Below are 17731 nucleotides of genomic sequence, written 5' to 3' on the forward strand. Positions count from 1 at the left end.
CGATGTGTTAATAATAATAATAATAATAATAATAATAATAATAATAATAATAATAATAATAATAATAATAATAATAATAATAATAATAATAATCTTTTGCTGTGTCTTTTTACCACTTGTTGGAATGCCATACTTTAACTAGCAGTGTTTAAGCATCTTCATTCCCTTTTCAGAAAACAATGTGGCCTACACTACAAAGGAGAACTGCACCTCTAGTCCGGACCTGATCCAGCTAAGCGATTCTGACTGCAACACATCACAGGTCAGGCACCAGCATTGGTCCTCCTGGAGTTGTGACCCCCGTTATTCCTTAAGTGGTCACAGGTTTCATTACCCCATATTATGCAAGACATTTTGGGCAGCCTTAAAACTAAATTACGATTATTAGTATGTGAGAATTAGAATACATACATATTTTTTTTATATTGAGAAGTGTATGTTTCTTTTTGTTACTTAGTGTTAGGTATTTATACCATCAGTAGGGATAACAATATTAGCATGATAGCTCAAGAGATGACATTTATGAAGGGATTCAGGGAAACCAGTTAGCCAGACCTGAGTCATGGAGGTGGGAAGTAGTGCCTGCATTCTAAAGAAGTGGTAAGGATGTTGCAGTTTGGAGGATCATCTGAACTATGTTAGCATACTCCTGGCAAGTCAGTAACAGTGAATAATATTTTTTTTTTTGCCTCAGTGGGGGAGTTGGTGTGTTAAAAAATTGAGGTATGTTGTAAAAATAATTTGAACATTGTATACACTATAATATGTACTTAAGACCCTGTAATTTTTTCCACATAGATGGTAGATGGTGGATATCGCATGATGGAGAGTGAAGATGGTGAAGGAGCCGATGAAAGAATGAGTGATCCTTCGGGACGAATGATATCTCATTCTACGTCGGTATCGTCTCCTGCATCAGATTCCCCAACGCCCACCAACAGTGTCCATGAGAAAACTTGGGGCTTCTGTACAGTGGACCCCCGCATACCGTTGGCATCACATAACGTTAAATCCGCATACCGCTACATTTTATCGCCAAGATTTTGCCTCGCATACCGCTAAAAAACCCGCTCAACGCTGTTCGTCCGAGACGCGTCTAATGTGCACCCTTAGCCAGCCTCACATGTTCCGCCGGTGGCATTGTTTACCAGCCAGCCTCCGCGGTAACATCCAAGCATACAATCGGAACATTTCGTATTATTACAGTGTTTCTGGTGATTTTATCTGCAAAATAAGTGACCATGGGCCCCAAGAAAGCTTCTAGTGCCAACCCTACAGGAATAAGGGTGAGAATTACTATAGAGATGAAGAAAGAGATCATTGATAAGTATGAAAGTGGAGTGCGTGTCTCCGAGCTGGCCAGGTTGTATAGTAAACCCCAATCAACCATCGCTACTATTGTGGGCAACAAAAAGGCAATCAAGGAAGCTGTTCTTGCCAAAGGTTTAACTGTGTTTTCGAAACAGAGATCGCAAGTGATGGAAGATGTTGAGAGACTCTTATTGGTGTGGATAAATGAAAAACAGATAGCAGGAGATAGCATCTCTCAAGTGATCATAAGTGAAAAGGCTAGGAAGTTGCATGAGGATTTAATTAAAAAAATGCCTGCAACTAGTGATGATGTGAGTGAATTTAAGGCCAGCAAAGGTTGGTTTGAGAGATTTAAGAGGCGTAGTGGCATACATAGTGTGATAAGGCATGGTGAGGCTGCCAGTTCGGACCACAAAGCAGCTGAAAAATATGTGCAGGAATTCAAGGAGTACATAGACAGTGAAGGACTGAAACCTGAACAAGTGTTTAATTGTGATGAAACAGGCCTGTTTTGGAAGAAAATGCCAAGCAGGACCTACATTACTCAGGAGGAAAAGGCACTCCCAGGACATAAGCCTATGAAAGACAGGCTTACTCTGTTGATGTGTTCCAATGCTACTGGTGATTGCAAAGTGAAGCCTTTATTAGTGTATCACTCTGAAACTCCCAGACCGTTCAGGCAAAAGAATGTCCTCAAGGAAAATTTGTGTGTGCTGTGGAGGGCAAACAGTAAGGCATGGGTCACTAGGGACTTTTTCTATGACTGGTTACACCATGCATTTGCCCCCAATGTGAAAGATTACCTAACTGAAAAGAAATTAGAACTTAAGTGCCTCCTGGTGTTAGACAATGCCCCTGGTCATCCTACAGACGTGGCAGAGCGACTTTATGGGGACATGAAATTCATTAAGGTGAAGTTTTTGCCTCCTAATACCACTCCTCTCCTGCAGCCCATGGACCAGCAGGTTATTGCAAACTTCAAAAAACTGTACACAAAAGCTCTGTTTGAAAGGTGCTTTGTAGTGACCTCAGAAACTCAACTGACTCTAAGAGAGTTTTGGAGAGATCACTTTAATATCCTCAATTGTGTAAACCTTATAGGTAAGGCTTGGGAGGGAGTGACTAAGAGGACCTTGAACTCTGCTTGGAAGAAACTGTGGCCAGAATGTGTAGACCAAAGGGATTTTGAAGGGTTTGAGGCTAACCCTGAGAATCCTATGCCAGTTGAGGAATCCATTATGGCATTGGGAAAGTCCTTGGGGTTGGAGGTTAGTGGGGATGATGTGGAAGAGTTGGTGGAGGAGGACAATGAAGAACTAACCACTGATGAGCTGATAGATCAACTTCAACAGCAAGAGGCCAGACCTGAGGAAACTGGTTCGAAGGAGGGGAGAGAGAAATTGAAGAAATTGCCTACTACAAAGATTAAGGAAATCTGTGCAAAGTGGCTTGAAGTGCAAACCTTCATGGATGAAAATCACCCTCACACAGCTATTGCAAGCCGTGCTGGTGACTATTACACTGACAATGTTGTGAAACACTTTAGGGAAGTCATAAAGGAACGAGAGGTACAGGCCACTATGGACAGATATGTTGTGCGACAGAACTCCAGTGACTCTGAAGCTGGTCCTAGTGGCATTAAAAGAAGAAGGGAAGTAACCCCAGAAAAGGACTTGACACCTCAAGTCTTAATGGAAGGGGATTCCCCTTCTAAACACTAACACTCTCTCCTCCTCCCATCCCATCAATCATCACCAGATCTTCAATAAAAGTAAGTGTCATGTAATTGTGCATGCCTTTTTCAGTTTGTGTGTATTAAAATTAATATTTCATGTGGTAAAATTTTTTTTTTTTCATACTTTGGGGTGTCTTGCACGGATTAATTTGATTTCCATTATTTCTTATGGGGAAAATTCATTCGCATAACGATAATTTCGCATAACAATGAGCTCTCTTGCACGGATTAATATCGCTATGCGGGGGTCCACTGTATGTTGTGATTACGATTTATGTAGTATGAGAGAATTGGCCACCTCAGTAGCAAGTTGATATTGATAGTGTAATCTTGTTAATGTTAAAAGTGGAATTCGGGGGAAGAAGACTATGATGTGTGGACAATTAATGATGAACAACGTCAGTATTATACCGAACAGTTCTGTTCCATGCAGAGTGATCTCACTGCACTGTTGTCTGGAACGGCTGCCAAAGAATTTTTTGAAAAGTCAAAACTGCCTGTAAATGAATTAAGTAAAATCTGGTAAGTTTTTCTCAAATGGTCTATGTATAATTTTGATTGGCATTAGTTGGCTAGCTGCTATTAAACCCTTAAAGGCTTAAACTGTCCAAATGTAGATCTACGTTTGCACGCGTAGTGCTCTGAACGTAGATCTATGGTTTTTTTTTTTTACATAATGTAAAATCGAACGTAGATCTACATTCAGAGTGCTACATGTGTGAACGTAGATCTACGTTTGGACAGTTTAACCCTTTCAGGGTTGGTGCCGTACTAGTACAGCTTGCACACCAGGGTTGGTGCTGTACTAGTACACATAAATTCTAGCGCCTTCAAATCTAGCGAGAGAAAGCTGGTAGGCCTACATATGAAAGAATGGATCTATGTGGTCAGTGTGCACAGTATAAAAAAATCCTGCAGCACTCGGTGCATAATGAGAAAAAAAAACTCCCATGTTTTTGGTTTAAAACAGCGACTTTACAGTTTATTTTCGTATACTATTTATGGTTGTATTCTAGTTTTCCTGGTCTCATTTTATAGAATGGAAGACATATTATGGAAATTGAGATGATTTTAATTGGTTTCACAATGAAAAGTACCTTGAAATTAAGCTCAAAGTAGCAGAAATGTTCGATTTTTTGCCAAAGTTCAGAGGTAAACAAATCGTGCCACGTGTCCAATACACAACAACTGGTGAGTCTAATATTCTTTCACAAGTGCGCTGATATTATTTATACCATTTCTACACGAATGCAGTAGTCTGCATAACATAAATCTTCTGTTCTCTGTGAGAATAAAAATTCAAAGTGGAAAGTAAAAGAAATGTAGCAGAGGCCTGGTGATGTGAGTAATCAACAGAGGAAATGTTATTTTAGTCCCAGGAATGTCTGTCTTGTTTATTCTGGACTATTTGGAAATTGGCATCTTTTGAAATTTGTGTGAAATTGGCAAAATGGCCATTTTCTGACCATGTTATTGGTTAGTTGAAATCAGTAAATGGGTGGTTTCTTATACTCCTTCAATAGACAAAATGGAGTTTTAGCGAAATAAGTATTATTTGTGTCGACTGGTACATTGGAATTGACTGATAATAGGGCTCAAAGTGGGCGAAATCGCCGATGCGTAAACATCATAGAGACCGCTAACTTTGCGAGAGCATAATTCTGTAACTTTTCCATCAAATTTTTTCATACTTTAGGTGTCATTATGATTGGGAAAAGATTCTCTATCATTTCATAAGAAAAAATAATTTTTTTTTCTTTTTTTTTTTGAAAAATTTTTGACCCTGAGAGCAAGTTTAGGAGAGGGCCTGCCGACCCTGAAAGGGTTAAGGGTTAATGGAAAGAAAGGTCTCGTATGACACAAAATTATAATTTTGCTCATGTCTTGAATGAGTATGTGGCTTGAATAATCTTTCCACTATTGTAGTATATGGTAGGCAAAGTTAATACAGTAGGCCATCAGATAACATGTGATATGTTAACACTTTTTCACTCCAACATGATTGTAGAATTGTGGCATATTTTCGGTGTACACTGCATAAGTCTGTTTTCATGGTGGAGTACATGTAGGGGAAACGAGACACGATCCATGATCTTTCCCCTCCACCTCACAGTGAGCCTCAGGGTGAGTTTATTGTCTTACAGGGGAAGCCTGTGTAATATATGCAACCTCTCACTTTGTTTTGTTCATACATGTCCATTACTACACTCCACCTGTATTACTGAAAAGACTTTTCATCTTTTCACTCCATCTTGTCTCTGGATAGTAACAGTGGCACCCAAGAGGAATGAGTGTGATACTAGAACTGCAAAGAAGAAAAATAGGCATGGTTTACAAATAACCTGCACATAGAAGAGAGGAGCTTACGACGATGTTTCGGTCAGACTTGGACCATTTACAAAGTCACACTAATGAGAAGGAGAGCAGGATGGGTATATATTGGCAGGAGGAGGTAGTAGTAGTAGTAGTAGTAGTGGAAGTAGTGAAGGTGGAAGGAAGTAGTAGTGGGGAGATAGTAAGAGTAGGAGGGGCCAGTCAAATACTAAGAAAGAGGAGCACTGCAAGGGAGCTGGTGCCCACAGAGGGTCAGAGCAAGAACACCGAGGAGGGGGGGATACAAATAAATAAGTAAAAAAGAAGGAACAAATACACAGGGCAGCAGAAAGGCAACCCAAAGGAGAAAAAGGAAAGGGGAAGAGGGAGAAGAAAAAAGGAGGAATCAGGCTAGGTCATGAGCATTCTGAAGTTTGGAGCATTTTACAATGTAGTGGGAAAGGAAGGCATCTACAGAGAAGAAGCCGGGACTAAGATTCATACAAGGAAAGTTGTGTATTAGGGAGGATTCAACCAGACAACGACTGTTAAAGTTGGAAGTAGGGAAGACAGTTTTAGCAGAAGACCAGTCACTAGGATGGCTGTGATCTCTGACGTGACAGAAAAGAGCATTGTTAGTGTCGGCAAGCCTAACACTATTTTTGTGCTTCCCAAGTCTGTCAGAAAGAGATCGACCAGTTTCTCTAAAGTATTGAAGAGGACGGGAGGAACAAGAAATAAAGTAGACACCAGGAGCATCTGTAGAGGGAGGAGAGGTATGAACGTGATTAGTGCAAAGAGTGTTAGTCTGGCAGAAAGCAAGTTTAATGTCTAAGGAACAGAGAGAGTTGTTAAGATTAGAAAGACTGGAAATGTAGGGAAGGCAGAGGACAGAAGGGTTCCCAGGAGTAGAGAGTTTGGGAGAGAAGAAATTACGTTTAGCACATGAGAAGGCAGAGTCTGTGAAATGGGAAGGGTAGCCAAGACGGGAAAATGAATTATGAAGAGCTTCCTTGCAGTGCTCCTCTCTCTTAGTATTTGACTGGCCCCTCCCACTCTTACTACCTCCTACTACTACTACTAGTACTACTACTAGTACATGTACTAGTACTACTACTAGTACTACTACTAGTACTACTACTAGTACTACTAGTACTACTACTAGTACTACTAGTACTTGTACTACTACTAGTACTTGTACTACTAGTACTTGTACTAGTACTACTACTAGTACTACTATTACTACTATTACTATTACTACTATTACTATTATTACTAGTATTACTATTACTAGTATTACTATTACTAGTATTACTATTATTACTAGTATTACTATTACTACTAGTATTACTATTACTACTAGTATTACTATTACTACTATTACTATTACTACTAGTATTACTATTACTACTATTACTATTACTACTATTACTATTACTACTATTACTACTATTACTATTACTACTACTATTACTACTATTACTATTAGTACTACTATTACTGCTACTATTACTACTACTACCACCACCCCCTCCTGCTCTCCTTTTCATTAGTGTGACTTTGTAAGTGGTCCAAGTCGGACCAAAACATCGTCGTAAGCTCCTCTCTTCTATGTGCGGGTTATTTGTGTATCATTCCAGTCACGGTATTGTGCCTTTTTTCGTTATTAATAGGCATGATTATAGTGGCACTGTTATATGGGCATGAAGCACGAGTTTAACCCTTTCACTGTTGGTCTCGTAATATTACAGCTTGCAAGCCAGCGTCGGTCCTGTAATAGTACACCAAAATTTTAGCGGCTTCAAATCTTGCAGGAGAAAGCTGGTAGGCCTACATATGAGATAATGGGTCTGAATGGTCAGTGTGTGCAGTACAAAAAAAATCTGGCAGCATGTAGTGCATGATGAGAAAAAACAACTCCGTGTTTTTTCGTTTAAAGCAGTGACTTTGGAGTATATTTTCATAGGTGTTATGGTTGTATTCTCATTTTCTTGGTCTCATTTGTTAGAATGGAAGATATATTACAAGACTAGATATAATTTTGAATGGTTTACAGAAGTACAGTGGAACCATAGTTTTTGTATGCCCTAATTGGAGACAATTCTTGGAGAAAATTCTCTATAAAAATTTATTTTTTGTTAATATTTTTGGGTGTCTGGAATGGATTAATTGGTTCTGTTCCAGATACCCAAAAGTATGAAAAAAAAAAAAATACATTTTATAGAGAATTTTCTCCAAGAATTGTCTCCAACTAGGGCATACGAAAACAGAGGTTCCACTGTACCTCGAAATTGAGCTCAAAGTAGCTGAAATGTTCGATTTTTGCTAATGTTGAAGAGTAAACAAATCACATCATGCATCCAATACCCGTCAACTGGTGGGTCTAATATGCTTTCACAAATGCACTGATATTATTTATACCATTTTTACAATAATTCAGTAGTCTGCATAACAATAAATTTTCCATGTTTTGTGTGAATGAAAATTCAAAATGGGAAGCAAGCGTAATATAAAAGGTTCCTGGAGACATGACTACTGAAGAGGGAAAATATTTTTTAAGTGCTAGGAATGTTTGCATTGTTAATTCTGAACATGATTTTGAAATTGGCCTTCCTTGATTTGTGTATGAAATTGGCCAAATTACCAATTTCTGATCACTATTGGGTAGTTGAAATCAGTAAATGGGAGGTTTCTTGTACCCAGTCGATAGAACAAAAGGAGTTCTAGCGAAATAGCCGAGTTTGGTCGACTGGAACAATGGAATTGGCCAAAATAGGGCTCGAAGTGAGCAAAATCACCGATACTTAAATATTGCCAAGACCGCTAACTTCGTGAGAGTGTAATTCTATAAGTTTTTCATCAGATTTCATATTTGTGGTGTCATTATTATCAGGAAGATTATCATTTCATTAGAAAATTTTTTTTTGTTTTAATTCTTTAACACTGAGAGCAAGTTTGTGAGCAGGGGTCTCGACAGTGAAAGGGTTAAACATTGCAGCGATGAGGAAATTGGAGGCAGTGATGATATTGGGGTTGAAAGCAGTGTGTGGTGTGAATATTATGTAGAGAATTTGTATCTTGATGATCAGAAGGTATGTGGTTACCATAGGTATGATTCAGAGAGCTGAGGAGAGATTGTTGGAGTGGTTGGGACATTCACAGAAGATGGATCAAAATTGAATGATTAGGAGGGCACATAAATCTGGGGTGGCGGGAAGAGGGAGAGGAATCATACTAGGAAAGTTTGGAGGGAGCAGGATAAAGGTTTTGAGTACAATACACAAATAACCCACACATAGGTGGTTTTGAGTGTTAGGGCTTGGACATCCTACAGGCTTCTGTGAGCATATGAGAAAGGAGCGAGTGAGTGAAGCAAGTGATTTTTTTTATTTGACTTAGAGTATGACTTGGAGTATGAACAAGGTAACTTTCATGAAGGGATTCAGGGAAAATAGTTAGCTGGACCTGAGTCCTTGAGATGGGAAGTACAGTGTCTGCACTCTGAAGGAAGGGTGGGAATGTTGCCATTCAGAGGGTTATCTGAATTGTAATGTTATACTTCAGGCAAGTCAGGCAAGACAGTGATTAAATGAATGGAAACAAGTGTTTTCTCTTTTTTTGTGTGGGAGATGGATGGATGTTAAAAAAAATGAAGTACTGGTTTGGCAGTAGAATTTTAGATTAATGGAACAAACTACCAGATAGTCATTAAAACTAAAATCTTGGTAGCTTTAAAAATTGGCTTAACAAATTTGCAGGTGAAAAAGATTGGGTTTGAAAGGGCTTACCTAGCGTGGACCAGCAGACTTGGTGCAGTGCTTCTTAATTATTAGGGTCATGTGTTACTGCACTACATGCATTGACAGCTGATGCTAGAAAACCCAGTTTACTCCCATCTGTGAGGCTTGAAAATATATCATGTTATGCTTGGGGTTATGCAAAAATCTGATAATTTGAGAGAGTATCTGAACCTTATTTCTGTGGCCAGTAATATATGGTATCCTATAACATATGTAGCAAACTTAAATTTAAGAAACATGACTGGTGAAATTGTATTATTTTAAACCATTTACATATTCTTAGGCATTTGGCATAGGTGTCTAATTTTTAACTGTCATTTCCCACCTAGGTAGGTTGGCCCAAAAAGAAAAACTTTCACCATCATTCACTCCATCACCATCTTGCCAAAGGCACACTTACACTACAGTTATAAAATGCAGCATTAGCACCCCTCCTTCAGAGTGCAGGCACCGTACTTCCCATCTCCAGGACTCAAGTCCGGCCTGCCGATTTCCCAGAATCCCTTTGTAAATACAGTGGAACCTCTACTTGCGAGCGTGTCCACGTGCGAGTTTTTCCAAATACGAGAAGTCGATGGGTTGATTTTTTGCTTCCATACGCGAGGAAAATTTCCACAAGCGAGCAGACCTCAAGGCAGGTTCCTTGACACTGGTGAGGGGCTCTTGCTCTTGATCTCGGAAATTGTATCGCATTTGTTTGTTGGACTATCTTATTGAAACTTGAATGAAAGAAATCTAAGCATAAATAATGGAGTTCACTTCTCAGCAATTAGCCACCCCTTAGTGGTAATTTCGAATAGTTTTTATGGTTGTATTCTCGTTATTTTGGTCTCATTTGATAGAATGGAAGATAAATTACAGAAAGAGATATGATTTTGATTGCTTGCTTTCATGACGAAAAGTACCTTGAAATAGAGCTCAACCTAGGAGAAATGGTCCATTGCTTGGCTGTTTCAGTGTAAACAAATGACATCACAGTAAATCTTATATTTTTTGTGTGAATAAAAATTACAAATTTATATAATAATAATAATAATAATAATAATAATAATAATAATAATAATAATGAAAGAAATCTAAGCATAAATAATAGGTAGTAGGTTGGTGGACAGCAACCACCCAGGGAAGTACTACCGTCCTGCCAGATGACTGTGAAACAGAAACCTGTAACTGTTTTGTATGATGGTAGGATTGCTGGTTTCTTTTTCTGTCTCATAAACACGCTAGATAACAGGGATATCTTGCTACTCCTACTTACACTTTGGTCACACTTCACAGACACGCACATGCATATATATATACATACATCTAGGTTTTTCTCCTTTTTCTAAATAGCTCTTGTTCTTCTTTATTTCTTCTATTGTCCATGGGGAAGTGGAAAAGAATCTTTCCTCCGTAAGCCATGCGTGTCGTATGAGGCGACTAAAATGCCGGGAGCAATGGGCTAGTAACCCCTTCTCCTGTAGACATTTACTAAAAAAGAGAAGAAGAAAAACTTTATAAAACTGGGATGCTTAAATGTGCGTGGATGTAGTGCGGATGACAAGAAACAGATGATTGCTGATGTTATGAATGAAAAGAAGTTGGATGTCCTGGCCCTAAGCGAAACAAAGCTGAAGGGGGTAGGGGAGTTTCAGTGGGGGGAAATAAATGGGATTAAATCTGGAGTATCTGAGAGAGTTAGAGCAAAGGAAGGGGTAGCAGTAATGTTGAATGATCAGTTATGGAAGGAGAAAAGAGAATATGAATGTGTAAATTCAAGAATTATGTGGATTAAAGTAAAGGTTGGATGCGAGAAGTGGGTCATAATAAGCGTGTATGCACCTGGAGAAGAGAGGAATGCAGAGGAGAGAGAGAGATTTTGGGAGATGTTAAGTGAATGTATAGGAGCCTTTGAACCAAGTGAGAGAGTAATTGTGGTAGGGGACCTGAATGCTAAAGTAGGAGAAACTTTTAGAGAGGGTGTGGTAGGTAAGTTTGGGGTGCCAGGTGTAAATGATAATGGGAGCCCTTTGATTGAACTTTGTATAGAAAGGGGTTTAGTTATAGGTAATACATATTTTAAGAAAAAGAGGATAAATAAGTATACAAGATATGATGTAGGGCGAAATGACAGTAGTTTGTTGGATTATGTATTGGTAGATAAAAGACTGTTGAGTAGACTTCAGGATGTACATGTTTATAGAGGGGCCACAGATATATCAGATCACTTTCTAGTTGTAGCTACACTGAGAGTAAAAGGTAGATGGGATACAAGGAGAATAGAAGCATCAGGGAAGAGAGAGGTGAAGGTTTATAAACTAAAAGAGGAGGCAGTTAGGGTAAGATATAAACAGCTATTGGAGGATAGATGGGCTAATGAGAGCATAGGCAATGGGGTCGAAGAGGTATGGGGTAGGTTTAAAAATGTAGTGTTAGAGTGTTCAGCAGAAGTTTGTGGTTACAGGAAAGTGGGTGCGGGAGGGAAGAGGAGCGATTGGTGGAATGATGATGTAAAGAGAGTAGTAAGGGAGAAAAAGTTAGCATATGAGAAGTTTTTACAAAGTAGAAGTGATGCAAGGAGGGAAGAGTATATGGAGAAAAAGAGAGAGGTTAAGAGAGTGGTGAAGCAATGTAAAAAGAGAGCAAATGAGAGAGTGGGTGAGATGTTATCAACAAATTTTGTTGAAAATAAGAAAAAGTTTTGGAGTGAGATTAACAAGTTAAGGAAGCCTAGAGAACAAATGGATTTGTCAGTTAAAAATAGGAGAGGAGAGTTATTAAATGGAGAGTTAGAGGTATTGGGAAGATGGAGGGAATATTTTGAGGAATTGTTAAATGTTGATGAAGATAGGGAAGCTGTGATTTCGTGTATAGGGCAAGGAGGAATAACATCTTGTAGGAGTGAGGAAGAGCCAGTTGTGAGTGTGGGGGAAGTTCGTGAGGCAGTAGGTAAAATGAAAGGGGGTAAGGCAGCCGGGATTGATGGGATAAAGATAGAAATGTTAAAAGCAGGTGGGGATATAGTTTTGGAGTGGTTGGTGCAATTATTTAATAAATGTATGGAAGAGGGTAAGGTACCTAGGGATTGGCAGAGAGCATGCATAGTTCCTTTGTATAAAGGCAAAGGGGACAAAAGAGAGTGCAAAAATTATAGGGGGATAAGTCTGTTGAGTATACCTGGTAAAGTGTATGGTAGAGTTATTATTGAAAGAATTAAGAGTAAGACGGAGAATAGGATAGCAGATGAACAAGGAGGCTTTAGGAAAGGTAGGGGGTGTGTGGACCAGGTGTTTACAGTGAAACATATAAGTGAACAGTATTTAGATAAGGCTAAAGAGGTCTTTGTGGCATTTATGGATTTGGAAAAGGCGTATGACAGGGTGGATAGGGGGGCAATGTGGCAGATGTTGCAGGTGTATGGTGTAGGAGGTAGGTTACTGAAAGCAGTGAAGAGTTTTTACGAGGATAGTGAGGCTCAAGTTAGAGTATGTAGGAAAGAGGGAAATTATTTCCCAGTAAAAGTAGGCCTTAGACAAGGATGTGTGATGTCACCGTGGTTGTTTAATATATTTATAGATGGGGTTGTAAGAGAAGTAAATGCGAGGGTCTTGGCAAGAGGCGTGGAGTTAAAAGATAAAGAATCACACATAAAGTGGGAGTTGTCACAGTTGCTCTTTGCTGATGACACTGTGCTCTTGGGAGATTCTGAAGAGAAGTTGCAGAGATTGGTGGATGAATTTGGTAGGGTGTGCAAAAGTTTTTTTTTATTTTTATTATCACACCGGCCGATTCCCACCAAGGCAGGGTGGCCCGAAAAAGAAAAACTTTCACCATCATTCACTCCATCACTGTCTTGCCAGAAGGGTGCTTTACACTACAGTTTTTAAACTGCAACATTAACACCCCTCCTTCAGAGTGCAGGCACTGTACTTCCCATCTCCAGGACTCAAGTCCGGCCTGCCGGTTTCCCTGAATCCCTTCATAAATGTTACTTTGCTCACACTCCAACAGCACGTCAAGTATTAAAAACCATTTGTCTCCATTCACTCCTATCAAACACGCTCACGCATGCCTGCTGGAAGTCCAAGCCCCTCGCACACAAAACCTCCTTTACCCCCTCCCTCCAACCCTTCCTAGGCCGACCCCTACCCCGCCTTCCTTCCACTACAGACTGATACACTCTTGAAGTCATTCTGTTTCGCTCCATTCTCTCTACATGTCCGAACCACCTCAACAACCCTTCCTCAGCCCTCTGGACAACAGTTTTGGTAATCCCGCACCTCCTCCTAACTTCCAAACTACGAATTCTCTGCATTATATTCACACCACACATTGCCCTCAGACATGACATCTCCACTGCCTCCAGCCTTCTCCTCGCTGCAACATTCATCACCCACGCTTCACACCCATATAAGAGCGTTGGTAAAACTATACTCTCATACATTCCCCTCTTTGCCTCCAAGGACAAAGTTCTTTGTCTCCACAGACTCCTAAGTGCACCACTCACTCTTTTTCCCTCATCAATTCTATGATTCACCTCATCTTTCATAGACCCATCCGCTGACACGTCCACTCCCAAATATCTGAATACGTTCACCTCCTCCATACTCTCTCCCTCCAATCTGATATTCAATCTTTCATCACCTAATCTTTTTGTTATCCTCATAACCTTACTCTTTCCTGTATTCACCTTTAATTTTCTTCTTTTGCACACCCTACCAAATTCATCCACCAATCTCTGCAACTTCTCTTCAGAATCTCCCAAGAGCACAGTGTCATCAGCAAAGAGCAGCTGTGACAACTCCCACTTTGTGTGTGATTCTTTATCTTTTAACTCCACGCCTCTTGCCAAGACCCTCGCATTTACTTCTCTTACAACCCCATCTATAAATATATTAAACAACCACGGTGACATCACACATCCTTGTCTAAGGCCTACTTTTACTGGGAAAAAATTTCCCTCTTTCCTACATACTCTAACTTGAGCCTCACTATCCTCGTAAAAACTCTTCACTGCTTTCAGTAACCTACCTCCTACACCATACACTTGCAACATCTGCCACATTGCCCCCCTATCCACCCTGTCATACGCCTTTTCCAAATCCATAAATGCCACAAAGACCTCTTTAGCCTTATCTAAATACTGTTCACTTATATGTTTCACTGTAAACACCTGGTCCACACACCCCCTACCTTTCCTAAAGCCTCCTTGTTCATCTGCTATCCTATTCTCCGTCTTACTCTTAATTCTTTCAATTATAACTCTACCATACACTTTACCAGGTACACTCAACAGACTTATCCCCCTATAATTTTTGCACTCTCTTTTATCCCCTTTGCCTTTATACAAAGGAACTATGCATGCTCTCTGCCAATCCCTAGGTACCTTACCCTCTTCCATACATTTATTAAATAATTGCACCAACCACTCCAAAACTATATCCCCACCTGCTTTTAACATTTCTATCTTTATCCCATCAATCCCGGCTGCCTTACCCCCTTTCATTTTACCTACTGCCTCACGAACTTCCCCCACACTCACAACTGGCTCTTCCTCACTCCTACAAGATGTTATTCCTCCTTGCCCTATACACGAAATCACAGCTTCCCTATCTTCATCAACATTTAACAATTCCTCAAAATATTCCTTCCATCTTCCCAATACCTCTAACTCTCCATTTAATAACTCTCCTCTCCTATTTTTAACTGACAAATCCATTTGTTCTCTAGGCTTTCTTAACTTGTTAATCTCACTCCAAAACTTTTTCTTATTTTCAACAAAATTTGTTGATAACATCTCACCCACTCTCTCATTTGCTCTCTTTTTACATTGCTTCACCACTCTCTTAACTTCTCTCTTTTTCTCCATATACTCTTCCCTCCTTGCATCACTTCTACTTTGTAAAAACTTCTCATATGCTAACTTTTTCTCCCTTACTACTCTCTTTACATCATCATTCCACCAATCGCTCCTCTTCCCTCCTGCACCCACTTTCCTGTAACCACAAACTTCTGCTGAACACTCTAACACTACATTTTTAAACCTACCCCATACCTCTTCGACCCCATTGCCTATGCTCTCATTAGCCCATCTATCCTCCAATAGCTGTTTATATCTTACCCTAACTGCCTCCTCTTTTAGTTTATAAACCTTCACCTCTCTCTTCCCTGATGCTTCTATTCTCCTTGTATCCCATCTACCTTTTACTCTCAGTGTAGCTACAACTAGAAAGTGATCTGATATATCTGTGGCCCCTCTATAAACATGTACATCCTGAAGTCTACTCAACAGTCTTTTATCTACCAATACATAATCCAACAAACTACTGTCATTTCGCCCTACATCATATCGTGTATACTTATTTATCCTCTTTTTCTTAAAATATGTATTACCTATAACTAAACCCCTTTCTATACAAAGTTCAATCAAAGGGCTCCCATTATCATTTACACCTGGCACCCCAAACTTACCTACCACACCCTCTCTAAAAGTTTCTCCTACTTTAGCATTCAAGTCCCCTACCACAATTACTCTCTCACTTGGTTCAAAGGCTCCTATACATTCACTTAACATCTCCCAAAATCTCTCTCTCTCCTCTGCATTCCTCTCTTCTCCAGGTGCATACACGCTTATTATGACCCACTTCTCGCATCCAACCTTTACTTTAATCCACATAATTCTTGAATTTACACATTCATATTCTCTTTTCTCCTTCCATAACTGATCATTTAACATTACTGCTACCCCTTCCTTTGCTCTAACTCTCTCAGATACTCCAGATTTAATCCCATTTATTTCCCCCCACTGAAACTCTCCTACCCCCTTCAGCTTTGTTTCGCTTAGGGCCAGGACATCCAACTTCTTTTCATTCATAACATCAGCAATCATCTGTTTCTTGTCATCCGCACTACATCCACGCACATTTAAGCAACCCAGTTTTATAAAGTTTTTCTTCTTCTCTTTTTTAGTAATTGTATACAGGAGAAGGGGTTACTAGCCCATTGCTCCCGGCATTTTAGTCGCCTCATACGACACGCATGGCTTACGGAGGAAAGATTCTTTTCCACTTCCCCATGGACAATAGAAGAAATAAAAAAGAACAAGAGCTATTTAGAAAAAGGAGAAAAACCTAGATGTATGTATATATATATATGCATGTGCGTGTCTGTGAAGTGTGACCAAAGTGTAAGTAGGAGTAGCAAGATATCCCTGTTATCTTAGCGTGTTTATGAGACAGAAAAAGAAACCAGCAATCCTACCATCATGCAAAACAGTTACAGGTTTTTGTTTCACAGTCATCTGGCAGGACGGTAGTACTTCCCTGGGTGGTTGCTGTCTACCAACCTACTACCTGTAGAGAGAATGGAGCGAAACAGAATGACTTCAAGAGTGTATCAGTCTGTAGTGGAAGGAAGGCGGGGTAGGGGTCGGCCTAGGAAAGGTTGGAGGGAGGGGGTAAAGGAGGTTTTGTGTGCGAGGGGCTTGGACTTCCAGCAGGCATGCGTGAGCGTGTTTGATAGGAGTGAATGGAGACAAATGGTTTTTAATACTTGACGTGCTGTTGGAGTGTGAGCAAAGTAACATTTATGAAGGGATTCAGGGAAACCGGCAGGCCGGACTTGAGTCCTGGAGATGGGAAGTACAGTGCCTGCACTCTGAAGGAGGGGTGTTAATGTTGCAGTTTAAAAACTGTAGTGTCATACACCCTTCTGGCAAGACAGTGATGGAGTGAATGATGGTGAAAGTTTTTCTTTTTCGGGCCACCCTGCCTTGGTGGGAATCGGCCAGTGTGATAATAAAAAATGACATATTTTATTAATTTTAGAGTATATATCAGGTTTCTATGTTATTTATATTGTTTATTATGTCATAATAGATGAAGTGAGATAGATAAATAAGCCGTAGAGTTGATATTAGCGAAATTATTGAAGTACAGAATTCCACTGGAACGGATTAATTGCATTTCAATTAATTTAAATGAGGAAAATTGATTCTACAAACGAGCAAATCCAGTTGCGAGCAAGGTCATAGAACAGATTAAACTCGCAAGTAGAGGTTCCACTGTACATGTATTACCCTGCTCACACTCCAACAGCACGTCAAGTCCTAAAAACCATTTGTCTCCATTTGCTCCTATCTGACATACTCGCGCATGCTTGCTGGAAGTCCAGGCCCTAGCACACAAAACCTCCTTAACCTCTTCCCTCCAACCTTTCCTAGGCTGACCTCTAACCTTCCTTCTCTCCACTACAGATTTATATACTCTAGAAATCATTCAATTTTGTTCCATTCTCTCTGCATGTCTGAACCACCTCAACAACCCCTCTTCAGCTCTCTGGATAATAGTTTTGGTAATCCCGCACCTCCTAATTTCCAAACTAGGAATTTCTTTCAACAAGTTGGCCATCTCCCACCAAGGAAGGGTGACCCAAAAAAGAAAGAAAATCCCCCAAAAGAAAATACTTCCATCATCACTCAACACTCTCACCCCACTCACGCACACTCACACACAATCACTGCTTTTGCAGAGGTGCTCAGCATATAACAGTTTAGAAACTCTCTTGACTCACGAAATTATAATGACACGAT

The 17731-nt window shown here is 39.9% G+C and overlaps 1 protein-coding gene across 1 annotated transcript in view; it reads left to right on the forward strand.

Moving 5' to 3' along the window:
* Reps (RALBP1 associated Eps domain containing) overlaps window positions 1-17731 on the forward strand; it is a 65582-nt gene that overhangs the window by 18428 nt on the left and 29423 nt on the right. Inside the window, exons 5-7 of the mRNA XM_070081034.1 lie at window positions 174-262; window positions 799-972; window positions 3393-3568. Of these exons, the coding sequence (XP_069937135.1) occupies window positions 174-262; window positions 799-972; window positions 3393-3568 (439 nt within the window). The remainder of the gene's footprint in view (window positions 1-173; window positions 263-798; window positions 973-3392; window positions 3569-17731) is intronic.

Source organism: Cherax quadricarinatus, unplaced genomic scaffold, assembly GCF_038502225.1.
Source record: "Cherax quadricarinatus isolate ZL_2023a unplaced genomic scaffold, ASM3850222v1 Contig1521, whole genome shotgun sequence".
Classification (NCBI taxonomy): Eukaryota; Metazoa; Arthropoda; class Malacostraca; order Decapoda; family Parastacidae; genus Cherax; species Cherax quadricarinatus.